At 39.2% G+C, this 26,143-nt stretch overlaps 1 protein-coding gene across 1 annotated transcript in view; it reads right to left on the bottom strand.

Moving 5' to 3' along the window:
- Window positions 1-290: 290 nt before the first annotated feature.
- The window catches only part of pbl (epithelial cell transforming 2 pebble), a 153,450-nt gene continuing 127,597 nt past the window's right edge, over window positions 291-26,143 (bottom strand). The window contains exons 14-18 of the mRNA XM_067158177.2: window positions 20,557-20,711; window positions 19,059-19,144; window positions 18,807-18,978; window positions 10,112-10,304; window positions 291-1,184 (exon numbers count right to left, since the gene is read on the bottom strand). Of these exons, the coding sequence (XP_067014278.2) occupies window positions 10,188-10,304; window positions 18,807-18,978; window positions 19,059-19,144; window positions 20,557-20,711 (530 nt within the window). The 3' untranslated portion in view covers window positions 291-1,184; window positions 10,112-10,187. The remainder of the gene's footprint in view (window positions 1,185-10,111; window positions 10,305-18,806; window positions 18,979-19,058; window positions 19,145-20,556; window positions 20,712-26,143) is intronic.

Here is a 26,143-nt window from a genome sequence, read left to right as displayed (position 1 = left end):
GGCCTAGGAGTTGGAAGGAAGCGGCTGTGGCCTAATTAAGGTACAGCCCCAGCATTTGCCTGATGTGAAAATGGAAATAAGAGGATACAAGCTGGAAGTGGTTTCTATCATAGTGTAAGAAACATGCAACAATTATTGTAGACAAATGAGGTAATCCACCTAATGAATACAATACAAAATTAGTACTTCAATTGGTACTAGTTTTGGCCTATTGATATCAGGCAAGCATCAGCATAAGATCTTTAAACTTTAAACCATCTTCAGGGCTGCCGATAGTGGGATTCCAATCTACTATCTCCCGGATGCAAGCTCACAGCCGCGCGCCTCTACGCGCACGGCCAACTCGCCCGGTGACACATAAATAGTTGCCATTTAAATGATTAGTGAATTCTATAATCCCAATGTCATTTCTCAAATACGTGATTGTATTGTAAACCTGTAATATTTTCTCATTTAGAAAGTTACATTCTTACTTGTAGTAAGGGCCGAGATAAAAAAAATATTTAAAATTACTAATATTTGATGGTTGTAACATATACCAAATCTCCTTTAATAGAAGAATATTATCATTGGAATAAAACGTTCCTTGTGGGTTATAATGTCCAAAATGAATGGAAGGGATTTTTCCTACAAAGTCCTGCATTTAAACTAGGTCATTTATTAATTATGACATGGCAGTTTCAAATACCAATATTGCCTCTGACAGTCATAGGTCCAGTTTCTTCACTTACACCCTGAAAATTTATTTAGGTCAGTAGAAAGTGGTATTTCAAAATATGTGGCACATTTTAGCAAGAGAGCTTAAAGAAAATAAGACAGATAGACAGCAAACTGGAGAGTCAGAAGGGATCAAACAAAGTAGGCTCTCCTTGAAAAATAAAAACTATAAAGGACTTACTACTATATACAGGTCTACATTTTCAAAAAAATAGATATCTCTGGATGAAACGGACGAGGTAAAATTATAATACATAGTTGCTAAATAAAGATAATGATAATACATTTCAACTTGATGATAATGGTGGAGACAGGATGATGCAGAGTTGTTTGTATTAATATCACATCACTTCACCTCCCGGGAAGGGGCAGAGGTCCGACAGATGCCCGACCAACAAAAGAACTGAGAAGGACACCTGCTAGGCTTCTTCGGTGTGGACGTGGTGGCGCGCACAGCGCGTCTACACCTGTTAACAAGGACAACATTCCATGAAATAACATTTCTATCCACAATGTGAAGAGAATAAATTCAATCTTCCAACCAGGGCCCTATTTCATAAAACTCGACAGATGCAACAATTATTGTAGATAAATGAGGTAATCCACCTAATGAATACAATACAAAATTAGTACTTCAATTGGTACTAGTTTTGGCCTATTGATATCAGGCAAGCATCAGCATAAGATCTTTAAACTATTACAAAACTAACTGGCCATACACATATATTAAAAAAACATAATATTGTGTCGATGCATAAGTTTGTGCGGTATTCATTTGGGTTGACAACAATGCGGCATGAAGGAATTGCTAATCGTTATTCCGTTGCTTTAACTGAGTTTGGAGTTTGTGTGTTGTGAAACACAGATTTTCTTGATTGTGAACATATTATTTGTGTATATTTCAGACAAACAGATATGGAATGTCAAGTTGAGAAAAGTGAGCATTTCCAGGACATTTTACTCTTCAAGTTTAACTGAGGATTCAGTGCAGCAAGAGCTGCGAGAATAATTTGTGAAGTGTACGGGAATGAAGCAATTGCTGGAAGAACAGCACAAAAATGGATTTTCTGCTCTTGAGCAGGACAGTTTGACTTGTCTGATGATCCACGTTCTGGAAGACCATCAAGATTTTGACGAAAATCGCTTGAATGAGTTTCTTTATGAGAATCCTCGTCAAACAACGTGGGAAATGGCGCAAGTTTTTGAATGTGATCAGTCAACTATTGTATGCCATTTGCATTTGATGGATGAGGTACAAAAATTGGGTATATGGGTACTGCATGTGCTAAGTGAGAGTGAGTAAACATCTGTTTGTCATTGCTTGCCTGGCACCAGCTGACTTGCGATAGGCATGAAGCATCCCTTTCGTTCATTGCCACCAGTGACGAGAAATGGTGCCTGTATGTCAACATGAAGAACAGGAAAGAGTGGCTCAGCACATCAAAACAAAGCAACTCCCCGTGCCAAGGATAGTGCCCATCCACAGAAAATCATGTTGTATGTATGGTGGAACAAAGATGACATTCTTCACCAGAACTTCCTCCGAAAAACGTAACAATTACCTCTGCTGTGTACAGTGACCAGCTAAGATGGCTGGCTGTTGTTATTGACAACAAAAGACAAAGACAACCAGTCTTATTGCCCCATGATAGCGCTCGTCCACACACAGCGCAACTGACCAAAGGTGTGATTACTGAACTTGGCTGGGAACCTCTTCTTCATCCTCCGTATTACACTGACCTTGCCCCCTCAGATTTCCATCTTTTCCACTCTTTTTTTTTTTAACCACATTCAGGGGCAAGTGTTTTCTGACAAAGCTTCTCTTGACCAATGCCTAACAGATTTCTTCCAGTCAAAACCAAAACAGTTCTACAGGCAAGGCATTCAATTGCTACCTGAACGTTGGCAGAAGGTCAGAGACAGTGGAGGTGATTGTGATATACAGTGTGTGACAGTGACATAAAATACAAGAACCGCATGAACTTATGCCTCGACCCAATACTTGAAAATTTCTCTGATCCAATAGTCAATCATCATCATCATCATCAGCCAGGTAGGGGCAAATTATGGTTCCTCTCCACTTACTTCGGTCTTTCTACCACTCCAACACTGTGTCACAGTCCAGATTTCTTTCTCTAATACTGCGTTGGATTGTCTCCTTCCATCTCAACTCGTGGTCATCCGCGACCTCTCCTTCCTTGCATCTCCATAACTTTTTTTGGCATTTATGTGGTCAAACCACCTTCTATCATTCATTTTTTCCACTACAATTTCTTATTTTGTCTCTTCTACTCTTCTGTATCATACACCTGAAGAACTTCATTTCGGCTGCCTGTACTTGGCTCTCATCCTTCTTTGTCACTGTCCAAGTTCCAAAGAATGTGGATTGAAAATAAGTGTAGAAAAGAGTAAAAACTCTTGTTACAAATAGAAGGGAGAAAGAAGGGAAGGTCAGATTAGACTTGCAGACAAGCCCCTGGAAGTAGTGAAGACGTTCAAATACCTGGGGAGAGAATTAATGGAGAGTGCTTGACTGGATGCTGAAATTAATAAGAGGATACAAGCTGGAAGTGGTTTCTATCATAGTGTAAGAAACATGTTATGGGACAAAGATGTGCTAATGGAAGCAAAGGAAACTATGTACAAGATGTATTGCATACCCATAACAACTTACTTGGACAATGACAAAGAAGGATGAGAGTTGAATACGGGCAGCCAAAATGAAGTTCTTGAGGAGTATGATACAAAAGAGTAGAAGAGACAAAATAAGAAATGAGAAAATCTGGGAAGAAATTGGAGTGGAAAAAATGAATGAAAGAATAGAGAAGAGCCAATTAAGATGGATGGGGAACAGAAAGCAAAAGAGTGAGGAAAGAATGCAAAAAAAGGCGATGGAAATGCAAATGCAAGGAAGGAGAGGCCGCAGACGACCACAATTGAGATGGAAGGACACAATCCAACACAGTATTAGAGAAAGAAACCTGGATTGGGACACAGTGTTTGAGGAGTGGTGGGAAGACCGAAGAAAGTGGAGAGGAACATATCTGCCCGTACCCGGCTACAGCTGGATAATGGGAAAGGATGATGATTATGATGATGAATTATGTTTTCCATAATAATTTCTCCTTACTAGTGACATGAAATACACAATAATTACGGGCAATCGACAATAGTTAGCACCTCTATGTTATGTAAATTACATGGCTAGCTTTTGAAACACTGAACATTTTAAAAGGAACATTAAGAAGATAGGAGCTGTTGTCCTTATTAATTTATATTGTTATACAGTGAAACGTCGTTAGTGCGTTCCTCAATAAGACGTTTTCCCGCTTAGCACGTCGTAATTCCGATTCTCATCGTATTAATTCTACATAAAAATACCTCACTTACCACGCCACAAATTTTCGCCCTGAAAATGTTATTTGTCATCCCTTGTGGAAAGGACATGATTTCCAACTCGAGTTGCGTGATAGTGGGAAAAGGCCTTGAATTCTTGAACTTCGCAGGAAAAATTGCACCTTCGGGGAGCAGCCCTTAGCCTCAGAAATGCTCAGTTTTGCTTGCCGGTTAGCAGTGAAACTGCAGAACAACACAATGAGCCTGTTTGTGCTTGTATTTCACATTCCATTCAGAACTTAGAAATGGATTTCGTGTTCAGTTGTACAGTGAAGGGTAGCGGAAATTTGTCCTGTGATGGCCTAATTATGGATAAGGAAAAATGTCCTGAAATTCCTTGCTAATGAAGACAAAATTGAAGTGTGTGAGCAAGTCGACTGGCATCCACATCTTTAAGCGTGCAGAGCTGGCGTGAATGTTGAAACTCGCACCAAGACAAACTACAATAGTATAGGTTGTCTTGCTCGTACCTCCCAGTTTCGACTCGATCACTCGAATCAGTCTTGGTCGGTTGAAGTTTTGTTTGATTCAAAATGGCGGCCAAAGTCATGCTGTTGCAGTCGCACATGGCCGTGTATAACCTCCAATTCATTGCCTAAGTGTGTGACCAGAAAATGGCAACAGAAAAAAAAAGTTTAATAACCAACTGGTCTGAAATAAAAGGCTTCTACCAACATTTGTTTCAGGAGTGTGATCTGCAGTAGTACAGGGTGTTTCAAAAAGAATATACATATTACAAAGTAGTATTTTGTCCAGCAAACTATCGATCGCTGCGCCTCGGCTTGGCTATTGGAGAAACAAATACATATTATATTAATAGCCGCTAGATGTCAGTTGTCTTGTTTTGATTGGTAACAGTCATATGTTTACAATGGCTACTCCGCAGCTGAAATCATTTTGTGTTCTCGAGTTTGCGAAGTGCAATTCCGTGATTACAGTGCAAAGACGTTTCAGGTTGAGGTACCAAATTGATCCTCTGAAAGGGTGGAACATTCGCAGATGGTATCTACAGTTTGTAGATACAGGATGTGTATGTAAAGGAAAGAGTCCTGCCCGCCCTCGTGTTCCTGAAGAAAATGTTACACAAATTGGAACTGCTTTCCAATGCAGTCCTTCAAAATCAACTCGCCGTGCCAGTCAGGAGTTACAACAGCCTACAACAACAATTTGGTGTGTTTTGAGACGTCGGTTGGTTATGAAGCCATACAAGTTACAGCTATTACAAGCTCTGCATCCTGATGACAAACGCAAACGTGTGGCATTTTGTAACGAGATTCTTGATGCTATTGACAATGACAACACTGATTATTTTCACCATGTTGGTCCGTATTGACTTATATTAAAATCTCTTTCCCGCCTTGTCAACACTTTACATATTTTATTACATTTAATTACTGTACATGTTTCAAGAGCCAACTACTCTTCTTCAACGGTGCCAAAACATCAATTAATCTTTGGACCTGGTACATTGGTACAAATAGAACAATTATATATAAATCTTGAAATTGTTACAATATTTCTCTGTGTTTCACCTTTCATTTATTTACTATGTCATTTGTTACAGACTTCAAACTAGAATTTTCAAATCATAAATAATAAAATCTATTAAAGTATTCACTATATGCTAATTTTACGTCCTTGTTTACATCTAAAAAGAATAAAATGTTTCTTCGTGTCTAAATTTACATTTACTTTGACATTTAGTAAAACACTTTAAAATAAAATAGTTTCCAATGCGTAAAAATACTAAATAACACCTTTAAAGTTAGTCACTATGTTAAAATATTTTCTGCTCTCTTCTTGATTTTTTTCCCCCTTCTTTCCTTAAGTCTGCAATAATTCTGAGACTTAATGAATCGGAATTTCCTCCTCTTAATCCCGTCCAATTCTTCAGTTTCATCTAATTTATCCACAAATTAAAGCGATGTAACACTGGACTGAACCAAACAATGTCAAGGTCATTGACAGCAGAGAGCAAGAACATGTTTGTTTATTCAGACTAGTGCAATAATATTTTGTTCATGGTTAAATTTGGCAACCAATTGAAATGAAGAATTTGACGGTAAATGGCTAGCATGGTCATCATGTAACCGGCAGCATAACAGCAGCTCGCCTCGTAAGGTCATTGACAGCAAGGAGGACATATTATAATGTGCAATAATGGACCATTTATATTGGTGTTTTTACTGAGCGTCATGTCAACATATGGTTGTGGTAAGGATAGAAGAAAAATTAGCATCAGTTAAAAGAATTAACACTGGTTAAATTTTTGCATACCATGGCAGCCAATTTCGTTTTGGTGTTTTCAGTGTTCTGATTGGGTCAATATGAAAAATAAGTGTGAAGAGCAAGCCTCAAAAATGCCTAACAAGAATATAATGAAAGCCCATCAAAATGAGAAAGTAAATGAGGCTGTGATTTTATGGTTCACGCATCAGAGAGTAAAGGGAGTACAGTAGTATGGGTTTATTAAAATACTTTGTTAACATTTTATATGTATTGTCTTCATTCACTTTCACTGAAAACGCCAAAAAACGTTTCTTAACCTCTAAAACTCACATTTTAAATGTTATCTGAAATGTTAGTTATACAAAACTACCTTCCTCCCTTTATTCTGGTTAACAGAGGTTCTGCTGTTTCAAAGTAAACACCTGGAATTACCTTATCGCTAAGTGTCTCCTAGTGCACTCGAACTAGTGCAAATACTAGATATGCTGTACGCCTTGTGTACAGCCATCTTTGAGTGGTTAGCCCAAGTATGTCTATCTTCTTCATTCGCTCTCCTTTATCACGCATACTTACTCTATCTGTCTCCATATCTCTCTCAAAGTACTACTCACCGTGTACAACTCGCTACATATCAGTCTTGGTTGATCATTCCGTTCAGGTCCAGTCTTAAATCGCAAGCTTAACAATGAAGTGGCAAGTAATTTCTTGCGTTTTCCCTATATATTTTCTGAATTTTTATTTCCTTGTGTTTTCCATGCTTTACCTGTTTTCTCCAGAAAATGGATACCCTGTTAAGAGTTATTTCTATAGTTTGCAGCCAGGACATTTCACTCGTGACTGCACATCTAAACTATTTCTTTTCAGTCACATATTCACATTTCCTGCTTTTGATTATTGGAAACTTCACTTTTTTGTTTGCTGGTTGACTGTTTAAGGTGAGCTTTGTCTTTCCTCCAATCCCATACGCAACTGTCCACATTATACTTTCTTACTGCAGTGTGAAGAAGGGAAAAACAAATGCTGGCAAAAATTCACTGAATCTCTGCAAGAAGATACAACCGGAATCAAAAAGATCTAATTCCAATGGGTAAAAATGAAGAAAACCCAGGTGAAGGTGCTAACTTCATTAAAAATGAACAGGAGGAAGTGATGACACAGAAGCAGGATATATTGCAGAGGTGGGGAAAATACTTTGAACAGCTTTACAACGAGCAAAATACCTCGGTTCAAGGAGAAATCAAAGAACCAGATTTAGTACACACTTGGAAGATAAGAAAAATGAGGTGTCCATGGCAGAGATTGAGTGGGCCACTAAAAGAATGAAACTAGGCAAGGCAGCTGGAATTGACAAGGTCACCATAGAAATGATAACAGCAGCAGGAGCAATTCGTCTACAGTGATTGTATAGACTCTTCAGAGTGATATGGAGAGAAAAAAACTGTTCCAAAAGAGTGGACAAAAGGGGTCGTTATACAAATCTTCAAGAAAGGAGACAGGAAGCAATGTGAAAATTACAGAGGAGTGACACTGACATCTCATACAGCTAAGATCCTTGAAAGAATCTTGGGTAGACGAATAAGAGGCTGAGTAGAGGGAAAATTGGCAGAACACCAGTATGGATTCAGAGGAGACAAGTCCACATTTGACCTAATATTTACATTGCGTCAAATGATGAAAAGGTATTGGGAATAAGGAAAGGACATGGTAGTAACGTTTCTAGATATTCAAAAGGCAAATGACAGTGTCCCAAGGAATCTGGTATGGAAAACATTGACAGAGGTACAGACAGGGAATGAAACAATGCAGATGGTAATAGCATTGTATCAAAATTGCAAAAGCTGTGTTAGAACCAAAGTGGGTCAAACTGAATGGTTCAGAGTCGAGGCAGGTTTAAGACAGGAAAGTGTATCGTCTCCCTTACTCTTCATTATCATCATGGATAGAATTCTACATAATATCAAGGAGAAGATGATGGGCGAGCAAGTAAAATCTATGCTCTTTGCTGATGACATTGTAGTTTGGGGAGATAATGAAAAGGAAGTACAGATACAAGTTGATTTATGGAATGAGGAGATAAGAAATTTTGGAACGATGATTAGTACTGCTAAAAGCAAGGCTTTGATCATGACGAGAGGTAACAGAATATCCAGGGGAGTGAAAAAATTGGAAATGAACCTCTTGAAAAAGTGAAAAATTTTAAATATTTGGGCAGCATGATGTCACAAGATGGAAATTTGGATGGAGAAATTGATTTAAGAATACAGCAGTCTGCAGTTTCTACCAACATATGAGAGACATTGTATGAAACAAAGATGTGCCAATGAAGTGTAAGAAGGTTTTTCACTCATCCTATTAGAAATCTACACTGACCTCTGCTTCAGCAGCCTGGACGTTGACTAAGCGGAACCAAAGTAAGATACAAGCAGCTGAAATGAGGTTCTTGAGAGCATACAGGGTAAGACAAGACGAGATAGAATACGAAATGAGGAAATAAGGAGAAGGGTGGGAGTATGTAAACTTCAAAAAGAGATCGATATAGCAAAATGGTTTGGACACATGATGAGAATGCCAGGAGAGAGGATACCAAAGAGAACATTCATGGATACAGAGACTGCAAAGAGGCCTAGGGGACGGCTTAGAATGAGATGGAGGAGCTCTGTTGTGGACTGTATTGCAAATAGAGGAGTCGATAGCAATAAAGTTCGAGTGAGGTGGGAGGGCTTTGATACACTACCCTACACAGAGAGAATCTGGAAAAGGGAATGGATGAGGAAGAAGAAGACTGCAGTGCGATTAGCAATTCTCAGCGTCTTGAACAACGTAGAGCTTTACTTTAGCCATGAACAACATGCAATGGGAACTCACATTAGCCATCCTAACAAGTGATACTACTTAAACTGATGCCAAGCAATTTACGTGAAATATTGTGGTGGAACAGAGTTGCCAACACAGTGGGCAAAAGAATGCCTTTGCTGGCAGGACCTAGTGTTTACAGTGCACTATGTATTTTCGTATAGGCTAGAGCAATTTTGTTACTTTCATAGAACTGTCTCTGTCTTATCCTTGGCTTTGGCAATATGAAAGTGACTGAGGTATGAGCGATGCTAGTAATGCCAATCCTAATGCAGCCAGTCCCTGCAATGAATGGTGTGAAAATGTTACTCATAGGGTCGGTTGGTGTATGTATTTCAGTGGGCTTGGCAGACTGATATGTAATAGCAAATCTGGCTCGGTGAGGAAAGCAACGGGAAACTACCTCACTCCTCATTTCCCTAGTACGCCTCTTCAGTGATGCCTAGGCCATCTATGACAGCTGATGGCAGAGCTGTTGAGGATCCCACCAGCGGAATCGCTGACGGACTGAACATACATAGATTTCTTTACGTGAGGATCACTGTACTAACCTTGATAGAAATAATACCCACACCACAACTTTTTGCAGTCAGATTTTGAGCGAAATGTTGACACAAATAATACCCACACCCCAGCTATTCAGTCAGATTTTGGGAAAAATGAAAGGCACAGATTATTCATGTTTATACCGTATAGTAAAATTTTCTCAGACATTAATGAGGTGTACATCCTGGACAACACGTTGACTTGGGTCAATACTTCATTGTGACCACGCTGGTGTGAAGGACGAGCGTGCTCGGGTCGCTGGTAAGGGTAGTGCTTCACTGTGGACGAGGCCTACGGTATTGAGTTACAAATGCTGTGGAACAGATAACAGGTCACTATGATATGACATCACAAGGTTCATAGTACTTACCTCCATCAGCATACGAAGCAGACCATTTCGTCTTTTTGTCTCTCCCTGCCAAAGCTACCCCTCCCCAGGCTAATTGTTATAACCTCCTCAGCGACATTACGTTAAGCGACGCACTCTTGTTCTTTCTCGTTGGCTGGACAGACATGGGAGCAATATACGATGACTCCCCTTTCAGAGGTGAGGAACTTAGCTCCTAAGAAAAAAAAAAAAAAGAAAAAGCAATTAGAAAGCTGTAATGTTTACATGCTATATGTATCATTACAAAAACATAATAGCAGAAAGAAGTACCATAAACACATCAAGCAGATGTAGAAAAAGCAGTATAGGAAATCAAAATGAATTTGGAAAAGGTACGAGGGTTCAACGAGGGTAATGTCCGGCTCCTTGGCTACATGGTCAACATCAAGGCCTTCAATTCAGAGGGCCCCAAGTTCGTCTCCCACATAGGCAGGGATTTTAACTGCGTATAGTTAATTCCCCTAGCTCGGAGACTGGGCACGGGTTCATCTTAATACACTTCTCTTTATCGACACACAATACTATACTACCAACCACCAGAACACCAAATAAATACTGAGTACATCCCCCTGCATAGGGTTGGCATCAGAAAAGGCATCTAGCTGTAAAACTGGGCTTAATCCACACAAAGTGCCAAACCAAGATATTGGGGAAAAGCTGATGAGGTCACTAGTGTAGATTAACTTTCTTTTACTGCGATCATGTTTTCCTACAGACTCAACTCTGACACATTATCCTTTACACAGACCAACCATCCTTTTCTCCATCTTCCCTTTCTCTTCTTACCAGGAAGCCATTACCCTCCTTCCTACATAATCCTCCTCTTAACAGGGCCAAACAATCTCAATCTTGCTTCTATGATTTATGATATCGGAGATGAAGTTCGAGGGAAAGAGAGCGAGAGGTAGACCTAGGAGTGCAAAAAGAAGAAAGCTAGACCGGGACAAAATTATGAGAGGATTTTTAAAAAATATGCTTTACGTCGCACCAACACAGGTAGGTCTTAATGATGATGGGGTAGGAAAGGGCTATGAGTGGGAAGGAAGCGGCCAAGGCCTTAATTAAGGTTCAGCCACTGGTGTGAAAATGGGAAATATGGAAAACCATCTTCAGTGGGATTCGAACCACTATCTCCCAAATGAAAGCTCACAGCTGCGTGACCCAAACCACACAGCCACTTACTTGGTGGAAGAGGAATGGTGGAAGCAGGGAGGAAGGTGGAGAAGTGCCATAAATGCCCCGACCCGGCAGGAGCTAGATAAGGTTGGAAGAGGAGGAGGATGACGATACTTTTTCCGTGTCCACAAAAGATCTCGAAATGGAAAGGGCACAATTTTGGAGGACTATAAGATGAAAATTAATAAATCCAATAGTAGTGGAATGCTCTCATACAAATTCTAGCAGACTACAGTAAGGAGTGAGGAAGCACTATTTGAGCACTTCAACAAGATGTTCCAAATGTTTGAGTCTTTAAGGACTTAAACAGAAATTCAACATAAACGTTAATACATTTCCAAATAATTTGAGTGTAATTTGATATACAGTGGAATCTCGATTATCCGTGCCCGGAAATTACGTTTTCCCGGATTATTCGTTCAAATTGCGTGGCTCCACAAGCATCCTAATTAAATCACATTGTAAAAATCCTGCATTATCCGTTCCTCGAAGAAATGATTTCCCAGATCAACCGCCCAGAAAGTGCAGTCCCGCCAACACTAAATCCTCGATCGAGCGTTTAAAAAAAAAAAAAAACTGTATCTCAAGAAAGGACGGCTATGACGTACTTATGGATCTTGGCGTTAACGCCCTATCATTGCGATAATTGAAGCAAGTATTGTACTGGAAAAGCGATCGACGGTGAACTTGCATTAGGCTTCGGCCACAGTGCAGGCGGCGAGCGGAGCGTTGCTCTGTGTGGCGGCGCGGATGAAACTCAAACCTGCGTTAGCAAATGCATGTGGCCATAGTACCAGCGGCGCGTCACTTTGGAGGGGCAGTTGGCTCAAGGACAACGCTGCCTGCCGCCAGCCGCTCAGTCCTGTTTGAGATTTCAGCTGCGCCGCTCGCAATGACTGTTCGTGAATTAACAAGAGCAGATAAGGAAGTGTTGATTTCTGAAGTTCAAACTCGCACTTTCCTATGGAATGACAGAGAGAAGAATTTCAAAAACCTACCAATGACAAGGAAAGCATGGGAAGAGATTGGAACGATATTAAATATACCAGGTAAATTGAACTAAAAATCAAACATGGTTATGAACATAAACAATATTGCCTTTAATAACTTACAAATTATTATTATTATTATTATTATTATTGTACGTCCTGTTATAATTGTTTAATTAATATTATTATATTTTGTAACATATTATTGTGTTGAAAACTTGTTTTCGGCATAGTTTCTGACTTTTATAAAAGTATTTAAATGAGATATGAAATTTGCATTTTAATAGGCCTACTAATACTAAAAAGGAGTCCTTGGGGGACAGAAAAATAAATGTTCTAGTGTTTATGTACTACTAACACTGAGAACAATGTTCTGTGAGGTTATTGACAGATTAGCTCAGCCTATAACTCGGAAGAAACCTTTGGTGTATTGTCTTAGCAGTACTTCTTTCTATCCATTTCCCTTTACTGTTAGTTACAATATGCCCTTCTATTTAGTTACAGTAATTAATTAATTTAGTTTATTTCTAAGTCTGCAGTTTTAATTCTGTTTGTGATGATGATGATGAGGTGATACCAATAGACAGTTTACAAGTCATTGAAATAATCAGTGAAATACTCTCTTATTTGCCTCGCATATTCACTGCAACTGTTGTTCCTGCGATCTAAGTTCCCACAAGTTTGGACAGTTTCATTTTCCTGGAAATTGTAGAGTCACTTCATGATAGTGTAGATCACTGTCACCATCCTTTTCCCTTATTAGGTTATGGAGGACACAAGCACATTTGATAAAAGTGATGGCCTTTTCCACGTTTGTGTCAATATTTGTATCCAGAAATCGCCACATAGCACGTAATATTTCGAATGCACATTCCACACATTTTCGAGCACTAGATAAGTGTTTATTAAAACTTTCCCTTCTAGGTGTTAGTCCTCTCCCCGGATATGGCCTCATGAGGTAAGGTTTTAGAGGATAGGCTTCATCTCCAAGAAGTACCAGTGGCACTTTTACATCTGAGTTCGGTAGTCCTTTATCACTAGGCACATTAAAATTATTGGTTTCCAATAAATTGAAAAGTGTGGAAGTTGTGAAAATGCCTCCATCACTCTGTTTTCCTCTCGACCCCACCTCAATAGTTAAAAATCTTTTGTCTGCGTCAGCAACACCTTGTAGTACTATGGAGAAATATTTGAGATAATTGAAATAACTGGAGCCGGAATTAGGAGGGCACTTTATCTGACAGTGCTATCCGTCGATTGTACCGAAGCAATTAGGGAACCCCCAGCGTTCATAGTAGTCAGTGGCCACTTTGTTTAGTTTTTCTTCAGTTGGTTGTGGCATGAATTCTTCAACCAGTTCACTCCAGATGACCTCACAGGTTTCTTTCACTATTACAGAAACCGTAGATTTTCCTACCCTGAAGGAAAATGCCAGTGACCGAAACGATACCCCTGTCGCTAACAACCTAGAAAATAAGAACATTGTTAGAAATTTACTTGAAGTATTTTTCAAATTTTAAGCCATTAGGACTAATATAAGATTATATTAATTACCACATACAGTAGTTATTGAATATTTATTACTGTGTTCTACTTCAGGAAACGTGGCAAAAAACAAGTGGAAGAATTTGAAAGACAAGTTTCAGAAGGAACTCCAGAAGCTTCCAAGGATATACAGCGGTTCCGAAGCAAAAACCGTCAAATCATCTTGGGCGGTTTTCGACGCCATGATGTTTGTAAAGGACGTCGTTCTTCCTGGTAGAACTGAGGGAAACCTCTACCTACAAGAGATGCCATCGCCATCAAGCGCCTCATGTGGGGGAAAGTGAACATACTATTGGCAGTGATGGTGAGGAGATATCGCAACAGACAAATGTGTCCTCGGATACCACAACGCCAAAACCAAGAGCCCGGAAGCGTAAAATCGATCCATTCGATGAGAAGATGCTGGAGCTCGAGGAAAAAAAGATGGACATATTATTAGAAGAACAAAGGCAGAGACAGTATTTCAGTGATCCCGATTACTGTTTCTTAATGACTCTTCTGCCGCATATGAAGAATTTAAGCGCGGTGGAAAAATTAACATTGCAAAGTACACTCTTGCTTGAAGTTTTAAATGCAGTAAAAAGACACGAAGCAAGTGAAACAGACTGAAACCCTTGGAACTTTCGTTCTTTTCTAATATTTCTCTAATATTCTAATATTTTTTCTAATATTGAAAAGTAAATTTTAAGTAGAAGCTAACTTGTTCTTATTTACTTTTCCTTGCCATGTAGGACAGCTCTTGAATGTATTTTGAACGAACACGACTTAATTTCTTCCACAAAAATTTACGGAGACATAGAACTAATCAATTTAATTTATATATACAATTGCACCATTTAATTCAAAAATAGCCTTACCTTATTGTAATGACTAGTCTTTCTGCAGGACTGATGGGTCTCTGGAAGTTGGTGACTTGCTTCTGTAGTCGCACCTTAAGTTTGTTTAGTAAGAAGTCAAATGTTTGAATAGACATACGAGTATATTCGAAAAATCTATCAGGAAATCTCCTTAGTTCCCCATATAAATGATGAAATTCTCCATACATTTCACATTGTTTATTAATTGGATGAACACCAAATTCTCTCCTGACCCTACTTCGAACTCTTCTTTTTAGGTAAGAATTTTCTAAAAGCAAAGACAAACGGAAAAACTTTGATGCCGCCAATATCTAATCACCACGTGCAGGGGACACGCCGCGCCGCTGACTGACTCTCGCAAGATGTCCACACCAACGCTCCCTCCTCCCCCACTCCACAACTTTTGACAGCGGCAACGCTCCGCTCGCTGCCTGCACTGTGGCCGAAGCCTTAGGGACCATCCTCGCAACGCATTCGAGTGATATTGTTTAGAGAATCCTCAGAAACCATAAAGCAGAGCGGCCACGACAATTGGAAGAGACAAAGCACATTTTGACAGCTCTACTTGAAGAGAGAACAAGTTTCGTCAAATATTCGTACTTGTAAAACATACGCATTATGCCCACAGTAAGATGTTTACAGTTTTATTTTTTCCGATTGTATCGCAGAACCTGTGTACGGCACTTCCATCATAGTCACTGGAATTTCAGGCAGGAATCGAAACTGCTCCGTAACACAAATCTAGTATTTTAATATCATCGTATATATATATATATATATATATATATATATATATATTTATATACGTACTTGGCTTCCCACAGCCGTGACAGGTTCTGGACCTTCGAAACGTTCTCCACTCTACTTTGGTGTTTGGCCGCAGCGCGTGACCTTGAGTGTGCCGCGCTGGTCACCGGGAGCTGGCGGCTTTCTACTACAGATCTGTTCGTCTGCGAATTCAAGCCTTTTTGATCTTCGCATGTTAATTGGTAGTGTTGTGACTTTGTGCAGGACAGAATGTGGTGTCGTGTCTTTGTGCCTAACAGAGTGTGAAACTGACCTCCAACATTCATAAACATTTTACATGTTTTTTATGGCTGATGATGACCTAGACTAAGGTCGAAACCGGTCCCATTTAAATAGAAATGTGATTGCTACGTTTCTTTCTTTTGAGTATTGAATAGGTTGAACCTCCTTTCCAGTTATTTAATTTTTAACATCAATAATTTCAATACGGAACAATGAAATTTTTATCTTTAAATACGATTATGTTATCGAGACCCGGATAGATGTTGCACGTTACACACATAAAGCCATGGAAGGTCTTGGGATTGCCTTTACTGTTTTGGTCCTAATATAAGACTGAGAATTTTAAGTTTTTGTGTTAAGATGTCATATCAATCACAGTCGTTTTATTTGCACACGTTATATTTAAAATGTTTGTACCGAGCTCGATAACTGCAGTTGCTTAAGTGCGGCCAGTATCAAGTAATCAGGAGATAGTGTGTTCGAGCCCCACTATCAGCAGCCCTGAAGGTGGTTTTCTGTGGTTTCCCATTTTCACACCAGGCAAATGCCGGGGCTGTACCTTAATTAAGGCCACGCTTCCTTCCAATTCCTAGGCCTTTCCTATCCCATCGTCGCCATAAGACATATCTGTGTTGGTGCGACGTAAAGCAAAAAAAAAAGTTTGTATCATTTCCCACTCGTACTGATTTGTGCAGCGAGCGCGCTTTCCAGCTGAGCTCAAGGTCACAAATAACTGTAATTTCTGAAGTTTTAATGATATTTTTTCTCTTGCCAATTTCATTGTGATTAGTGACACGCAGAACTGAATATAATGCATTCGAGAACTTTTGAGAATCGACACATATATTCGAAACCATATTCTAGAGTTAAACATAACCTTTAAAAGTCGATGTAGGCCTAATTTATGCGGTACAAGATTTCCAGAAACCTAGTATGAATGGTATATCAGTGACCAAATTGCCATGAAAGATCAAGAAAAGAAGGGATTTTGGCATCATGTTGGGTGATTTCTTTCTTTTAAATCCAATGTGCTTTATTTGATTAGATTACAGAATTCAAAACTGCTTGTGGTCGATTGTTTGGTTTGGCGTTATTAGATTTTTCGAAGAGTTTGGCTGATCAAAGTTGCTGAACTGAAAGAAGTTTTCACGTGAAACCGACAAAGTTTCCCTGGTAAAACTGAATATAAAGTATCGAGATTTTTAACTCGCGTACCGGTAATTAATGTCTGAAGCCGGTCCCACGGTCTAACTTGCCTACCCCTCACCCGGAGGGGCCGGGTTCGATTCCCGGCCAGGCATTTTTACCTGAATTTAAGGGCTGGTTCCAGGTCCATTTAGCCTAAAACTGAAGAGCTTTCTAATGGTGAGATGGCGACCCCAGTCTAGAATGCCAGGAATAACGGCCGAGATGATTCGTCACACTGACCAGGCGTCACCTAGTAATCTGCAGGCCTTCAAGCTGAGCAGCGGTCACTTGGCAGGCAAAGGCCCCATGGGGCTGTAGTTTGGTTTGGTTTAGGAGTGTTTGTAAGATTATAATTATACATATTTCATTTTTGTGATGTTTAGCCAAATTGTTGATGGTTTATATTCATTCCTGGATTTTCTGTTTTCCCGTGTTGTACGGTTTTTTTCTCTCTCCCCCGCCCCCCCCTCTTTTTCGTGGTCCCTCCAAAAACACAGAATCGAGGTTCCATTGTAATCTGATTTTGTTCTTTCAAGAACAAAATATGTCATTCTATTCTTAAGTAAGTTTTTTCATTTCCAGGTATGTCTTCGTATGTTGGTTTTTTCAGGCAGTTTCTACATTTTATTTACTTGTAAATTAGTTTTGAGAGACTCTAGAACCTAGCAGTTATAACCTGAACGAGTCAAAACCGGAAAGAAAGGGCTTCAAATATGACAAAAGAAATAAACGAGATAAACAAATATTGTTAATCATGTAGAAGAATGAACAAACAATGGCAGAAGTAAGGAGAACATAGAACACAAACTAGCACAAAGAAGGGTCTTTCTTAAGAAAAGAAATATGATCACCTCAGACATTATTAGAAAGACGTTTCCAAGACTTCTGTGCAGTGTGTGCTACTGTATGGAATTGAAACATTTAACTATTATAGAAAGGAGAATAGAAGTTTTTGAAATATGGTGTTGCAGAAGAATGCTGAAGGTAAGATCACAAATGAAGAGAAGCTGAATCAAGCTTGTAAGAGGAGAGTGGTTGGGAGAAATTTGACTAGGAGATGAGACAGAGTGACAGAATGCATTTCTAGACACCCAGTGCTTGTTCAGTCAGTTGTATATGCAGTAAGAACAGTAGGGTTAGACCAAGACATGAATATAACAAACGTATTACAGCAGATGTATGATGTAGTTACAGTAGAAATGAAAAGGATAACACAGGATAAAGTGGCATGGAGAAAGATGTTTATAAATATATCATAAATATTGATGATATTAAAAATTAAATTTAAGATGGAAGCTATGCTCTTCAGTGTCTACATATTTAATATAACCTTTCAGGTTTTTCTGCCTTTCAAACATTTATAAAACAATGGTACATAGTTGATTGTCTTTTTTCTAGGTATGTAGTAGTGTTCTATAATTTTATATTTGTGCTCAACAGACAGAAAAATGTAAAGGTTCTTTTTTAACTAAATAGTCAATCAACATTGACATACATACTTCCATATTATTTTTTCCTCATTAATCTAAGCACTACGAAGATTCATCTCACTACATACCCGACCCCCTAGGGAAACAGGATAAGGGTTTGTTGAACACACAACCTCTCACTCTCTGAAATGAGAAAGAAAGCGCAAAGACTGCCTCAGATGCCCTAATGTCACTGAGCATGAAGAAAACTAAATACTGTGGACTACAATGTCCATAAAGCTGATCAACAATAACATTACACCGATTGAAATATACTCTTTCTTCGGCTGCCACTCATCACTGCTGGACGACATTACCACTGCACTTATATAAAAACTAAGCCATCAATGACGGCTTCAACAGCCATAAAGATCCACAGAACACTTCACAAGCAAAGTCTTCTTCAGCCTTATTTCTTACTTACACTGAGATTATTACAACTCGCTAGCCTCATCTGCGCAAGTTGTGAGGCAGGAGTGAGGTTAGTTGTGCTGCCGAAAGGGCTCATCATTGTTGAAACAGCTCTCTTCAGCTTACTCGGCGTCTTGTTGAAACTGAACGCCCGACCCACTTTTATCCGAGTTCTTGAAGCAAATCTGCATGGAAAAGAGTGATCAGAAAATGAAACTTCGAGCCATAGTAACTGTGGTAGGGATATACATGACTGAATACTCACTTGAAGGCTTTACTAAGAGTTCCGGAATTAATATCGCTTGTATCAATGTCCAAACTCTGTGAATCGACAGATGTCAGAAAATTCTCCTGAAACAATAATAGCATCAATCACAAAGTTAGCAGATTTTTTTCTTTTTTTACAACTCATATCAAACTAAATAATGGAAAGGACCAAATAAGTGACAGATTAAGAAAGACAGAAACATGAACAAGAACACATAACAGGATAAACATAATTACATGTCAGCATCAGAAGAGGAAAAAACAGAAAAGAAGACAAGAACAAAACATTGATTAGCAAAAAAAACTGTTAACACTTTTGCAAACTGAATGTACTAAAATGACACCCAAAATGCCAAATATTTCTCGAATTATTCTACACAAACATTTTTATGAGCAGCAGCTCAATGATGCTTCTTCATACCATGATATAGATAGTAATTCCCATAGGGAACTTGAAATATATGTCCTGAATGAGTGAATTCATAACATGAATATAAAGGTCCATTATTGGAAATTATAAATTTTCCAGCTAACTCATTCTTGGTTGCCAGCGTTTCGCCCCAGTGTGCCAATTTGGGCTCATCAGTTGGTAACTAGCACACCTACTAACACGCATGGCTAGAGCATACAGTGGAGGCCACTGTGAAGGCTATTTGGAGCCACAGGCAGTGCCAATGCATTATGATAGACTTGCTCTCTTTTCCAAAGTTGATGCCTGCTAGGCCACCAGACGATGTAGATACTGATTCCCACAGGAAATATGAAATATTTGTCCTGAATGAGTGAATTCATAATTCCAATATAAATGGTCCATTTTCATGCTGTTTCACTAGGCACATCAGATAATGAATCTGCGTAGATATCTTGAAATATTTTGTCGTCGCTCAAGGCATGGTGCACAGGCGAACTTTCTTGTACACTTACTCTTTGCAAATAAGAACACCCTTGCATATAGGCAGTTTTCATGGCTACAAAAATAGCATAAATGGAAAAATATATCAGCAGTAACATTCAGATCCTAGTCCTCCACAATATGATTGCAGGTATTTCAAAGTTTAGCCAACAGATAACACAACAAGCTGCAAACGATCCCAGAGGGTAAAAATGGAGATTTCCAAGGACCGTCAACCACTGTTGGCTGCAGTAATATGGAGATCTCCGAGGCCCATCATCAATGTGTTAAAGGAAGCGTTTCAGAGCACACCAAGTGCTATTCAGATAGGCATTTGGCTGCTTCCTGGTATCTCCTCGTAATTAAGGCTGGACAGCCCAGTGAGTGCACGTTGCTGCTTAAAAATTACCCATTAAAGAAGGGTCAACAGAAGTCGCCAACTATAGACCCGTCAACGATGGGTACATTCTTCCAGTAAAAAATAATAGCATATTGGAATTTTATTTATTTCCTGCCATGAACACTGTTCATAACTATTTTCACTTTTATTTTTTTACACCAATAAATTGGCTTCATTTCTCAAACAAATAACTCGTGGACTTACCGCATCCGTTTTACACATGGTGTTGGCCATCTGGCGGCACAGTGTCCGCAGGAACCCCAGTTTGTCAGTCTCTTCATCAGCTAGTGTAAACAAATAAAGCTTTTCTTTGAGCTCTTGGTTACTGCGACACCTCAGAGCAAAAACGTTGTGGCAATCTGCAAGAGAATATTCAGAAATATGTTATATGACTGAAGTATACCAGGAAATCTGATAAATATGCAGCTGAAATTTTATCGTTCTATGTGAAATGCAGTAAGCTCACAATTTCTTAGCTATGACAGTTAATCAGTTGATTTTTTTTTTTTTTTGGCAGCTGCCCATTAAGCCATCTTGTCCTTCAGTTTTCCAAATGACACGCAAAGGACTCCTTTGGCAAACAAAATGGAATTCGATGGAGAGCTATCAATATTAAGTGGGCTTGAGGAAGAAAGTTGAACCGACTGATTCTACAAAGAGGATGCATCAGGAGATACTGACGAAGAGATAGGAGGTCATAAAGTGTACGCAACAGGTGTTAACAAGGGAAGGGCAGAGCATGGGAAAGGACTGTTCATCAGGAATACTACTGCACACAACATAGTTTCTGTTAGCCATGTTAAAGAGTGAATGATATGGGTAAATATAACAGTTGGAGGAATTAGGATGAGAACTGTCTCATTCTATTCAGCATGCGAAGGTACAGATGAGGATGTTGACAAGTTTTATGAAGCATTGAGTGATATTGTAGTCAGGGACAACAGCAAGGACAGGGTAGTGCCAATGGGCAATTTTAATGCGAGAGTAGGAAATAAAACTGAAGGATATGAGAAGGTGATGGGTAAATGAGGGGAAGATATGAAAGCTAATAAGAATAGGAAGCATTTACAGGACTTCTGTGCTAGTATGGGATTAGCAATTACAAATACATTCTTCAAGCATAAGTCTATGCACCAGAAAATGCAATCCGTGAAGGAGCTGTCCGTGGTCCTACAGAGGCCGTAACGCAAGAAGAAGAAGAAGAAGTCTATGCACCAATACAAGTGGGATGGTAAGGGTTTCAGATCCATAATACACTATATCATAACAGACTTTGAATTCAAGAAATCTGTTAGGAACATGTGGGTATTCTGGGGATTTTTCTATAATACAGACCACCATCTGATCTGTAGTGAACTAAATATATCTAGGCCTACGATAGAGAAAGTGAAATCTATCTGCAGACAAGTAAGGGTAGATAACCTCCACAATGAGAGAATTAGAATTTGACAGAATTATATGGATATGATAGGTCCTGGGAATTGATCTGGGACGAGTCTTTTTGACTCGGCAAGTTTGAGTCCTCTAGCCTCTCTCACTTCAACTCCAAGCACATAACTTACAAGAGGTGCCTCTGTCAAGCCAAACAACTCAGTGGAAGGTTTAGGTACCCAACCCCAGCGGGAAACTGGGTCGGCGAGCCAATCAGTGAATGGGAAGATCACCAATCCATCACTGAAGCAGGCGGGGTGACTAAGCTTCACATCCTTTTAAGTCAAATGATGAATGACATTAAGGTTAATAAATTCTCCGGAGGTAAAATATTCCCACAATTGGATCTCCGGGTGGGAACAACTCTGATATCACAGAAACACAGATCTATAACAAAGGAACCTCAAATATTCAATGTCTGTATCTATAACTGTCGCTCAATGCTAGGTAATGACAGACTAGAAGAGATTGAAGAAGAACTTCAGAAGATCAACCAGAGTATTGTTGGTCTAAGTGAAATACGTAGGAAAGGAGAAGACTGCCTCCTCTTAAAATCTGGCAATTTGTTTTATTTCTGTGATGAGTCAGAAGGAAAACTGAACGGAGTTGGGATTTTAGTAAACAGGAACATCACCGACAAGATATCAGTATTAGAAGTAGTATCCAGCAGAACTGCTCGACTGGTTCTGAATGTTACAATTTACAAACTTCACCGTTACAATTTTGTTACAATTGTTACAATTTAATATATTTTAATATTAAATAGTTTTCACTTGTAAAGTGAAGTGTATTGATGGGGTGGACCATTAAACCTAACACTAGTTCTTAATTTCGTTCTAAATGTGTCGAAAAGATACAAAGTGCAGATTGTACAAGTTTGTGCTCGCACTTCAAGCCATTCAGATGAAGTTGAATCCTTTTATGAGAGTCTTGAAAAAAATCTGTGAAAAAGGAAGAGATTGCCATTTCCAACTGGTTTTTGGTGATTTTAATGCAAAAGCCGGCACCTATAAACTTGGCGACTGAGTGGTGGGCAAGTATGGAATTGATTACAGGAACAGCCGAGGAGAGAGAGACTAGTTCAATTTGCAGAATATACCACCATGCCAATAATGAACACGTTCTTCAAAAAGCATCCTAACCGGAAATGGACATGGAGAAGCTCCAACTTCAGTGTTAAAAACGAGATAGACTTTATTCTGTCAAACACGCCTCATACTGTGAAAGACATCTCAGTTTTTAACAAATTCAATACTGTTGCCATTGATGCTTTCACGGCCCGTACTTATAGATATGATACTGTATAGGTTTTTGGACTTATCCCTTGTCAAGAAAATAATGAAATTCTTTACGTTTCGCAGAGAACTCTTTAAGAAGCCTTTCTCGTGGACAGTCGAGATTTCTTCTGGTGACGCAGAGCACAGTTCTCTGCAAAACATAAAAAATTTCACCTTTTTTTTCTTGACACGGCATAAGCCCAAAAGCCTATACAGTATCATGTCTATAAATTCAATACTGACAGTGATCACTGTCTTGTAAGAGCAAGAATTGAAATCAATGTAAGAAATGAAAGAAAAAACTCTTAAAAAGGAAGAAAAACGTAATCAATCTAAAAAACTTAGAAGAAAACAAAAAAAAAAAGAATTTCAAAAGGTCATCCATAGAAAGTTTTAAGTAAAAAAGGAAGAAGACCTACAAGGTATGTTAGTTGTAAGTGCACAAGAAGTAGGTGGCTTATGTAAGAATAACGACCAACCAAATAAATTCAGTGACAAAACCAAAGACCTGCTACAGAGGAGAAGAGAAATGAAAATTCGAACTGATCAGGATACGATAGAATATTCGGAGTCATGTAAGACCTTGAGAAGAGAAATGAAAGCTGTTATACAGAATTTCAATGAAGAAACCTTAAGAACAAGTGTAGAGAACAAGACAAGTTTAAAGGCAGCTAAACGTAAGCTCACAATTGGTAAAAAAACAAAACAGGTCATAGCAAATGATGGAGACAAAATCTGTATAGTATAACAAAGGAATCTTAGATAGCACCTGACCTAAAAAGTATAATCAAAGTTCCAGATATACTCCCTTCGGAAGTTAGATGTGCTATAGTCAACAGGAAGAAAGGAACTGTTGCCAATAATGATGATCTCTCTGTTGATATTCTGACGGTTACAGTTGATAAAACAGTAAACCACTTGGCTAGTCTTCATTTATTGTTTACACAATGCTTTAATCCCAGCATCATGGAGTAAAGAAAAGATGGTACTGCTGCATAAAAAAGGAAGTACTCACAATATCCAAAACTATTGCCCTATAAGCTTGCTCTCTGTTTTTTATAAACTTTTTATGAAGATCTTGTTATACAGAATCAGCTCTAACCTTGACTGCACAGCCGATTGAACAAACAGGATTCCACAGCAGCTTTAGCACAATGGACCACATTCTAGCTCTGTGTGAAGTGAAGCAGAGCAAATGAATACCAGATGCCCCTGTATATAGCCTTTGTCGATTTTGAAAAGGCATTTGATTCATCAGCCGGCCCCGGGGTGTAGGGGTAGCATGCCTGCCTCTTACCTGGAGGCCCCGGGTTCGATTCCCGGCCAGGTCAGGGATTTTTACCTGGACCTGAGGGCTGGTTCGAGGTCCATTCAGCCTACGTGATTAGAATTGAGGAGCTATCTGACGGTGAGATAGCTGCCCCGGTCTAGAAAGCCAAGAATAACGGCCGAGATGATTCGTCGTGCTGACCACACGACACCTCGTAATCTGCAGGCCTTCGGTCTGAGCAGCAGTCGCTTGGTAGGCCAAGGCACTTCAAGGGCTATAGTGCCATGGGGTTTGGTTTAGTTTGGTTTTATTTGATTCATCAGCCATTCAGCTATCTTACAAGCCTTAGATGAGCAGGGCATTGAAGTGGCTTATATCAGAGTTCTCAGTAACATCTACCAGACCTCTTCAGTCTTTGCTAATGTTGGTGAAGCAACTTCAGAATTCCCTGTCGAAAGTGGTGTTAAACAAGGCGATCCAATCTCTCCAAAGCTGTTCTCAGCTGTTTCAGAGATGGTAATGTCGAAGTTAAATTGGGAAGGAAATGGTATAAAGATCAGAAGGTTTAACAACTTGAGATTTGCTGATGACATTGCATTACTGGCAAACAACAAAGACGAACTCCAGACATTAGTTACTGATCTTGTCATGGAATGTGAGTCAGTCGAACCTTTCCAAAATAAAAGCCATGTCCAACAAGTGGATCACAGCAGGAAATGTGAATATCAACAACATGCTGTTAGAAAAGGTAAACGAAAATATCTTTCTCGGCCAGTTGATGAATATGAAGGGGTGATATAAGACAAGAAATTTTTCGATGCATTAAACTAGGATGGTAGGTGTATGGATTAAACTCAACTGTCTTCAGATCAAATATGCCAGTAAATCTGAAGAAAATAGTTTATGATCAGTGCATTCTACCTGTGCTGACTTATGGCTGCGAGACCTGGACACTGAACAAATTTACGAAAGGAAAATTAGGACAGCGCAGAGGGGCATGGAAAGGTCAATGCTGGGTTTTGCAAGAGGACATCAGATCAGTAACTGAAGTTAATGACATTCTTGAGAGAATAGCCACCTTAAAATGGCAATGGGCTGGACATATTGCTCGAAGGGAAGATGACAGATGGACGAAGCTAGTGTTAGAATGGAGTCTAAGAGATCATCAGAGGCCTAGAGGAAGACTGCAGGCAGATGGGACAAAGACATCAAGAGAATAGCTGGTGCTACCTGGCAAAGAACTGCTCAAGATCGTTCCTCAGTCCACGACTTAAAGAGGCCACATCATGTAATGAAATTGGCCAATAAATATGGATATGATTAGTGAGAAGTTCCAAACAAGCAGGTTCAGGATAGAGAAAGACTGTTCTCTCACTGATAATCATCCTTCGGACTTGCTGGTGTCAATTTGGGATTTGAATGGCAGTGGTGCGACGGTCACCGAGAACTTATAGCTGATCATTCCTAGTTGATAAGACTCTTCTTGCAAAGTTAAACATAATTTCTTCAATATATATTTGTGTGTTGCGTTTTTCATGCCGGTCAATGTATCTGAAGTTCTGCAATCAATGACATAATTAGAGGCACCTGTTTGTGGTGAAAAGTTTTGCCTAATTTAGTCATTTTTAAGAGGTTATTTTGGCATACATTTTGCTATTTTTATTTTATTCTGTCAATTTTACTAATTTTTTATTTCTTTATGTTTCTTGGATCAAAGAGTGACTCCACATAATTTCATTGATTCTTTCACTATTTTACTTATGTTTTTATGTTTTGAGCCGAATTTGTAAAATTTTTCAAAAAAAAAATTGGG

This window comes from Anabrus simplex, chromosome 14 (genome assembly GCF_040414725.1).
Source record: "Anabrus simplex isolate iqAnaSimp1 chromosome 14, ASM4041472v1, whole genome shotgun sequence".
Classification (NCBI taxonomy): Eukaryota; Metazoa; Arthropoda; class Insecta; order Orthoptera; family Tettigoniidae; genus Anabrus; species Anabrus simplex.
The sequence above is the reverse complement of the archived record's forward strand: the minus strand, read 5'-3'. Positions and strand labels throughout refer to the sequence as shown.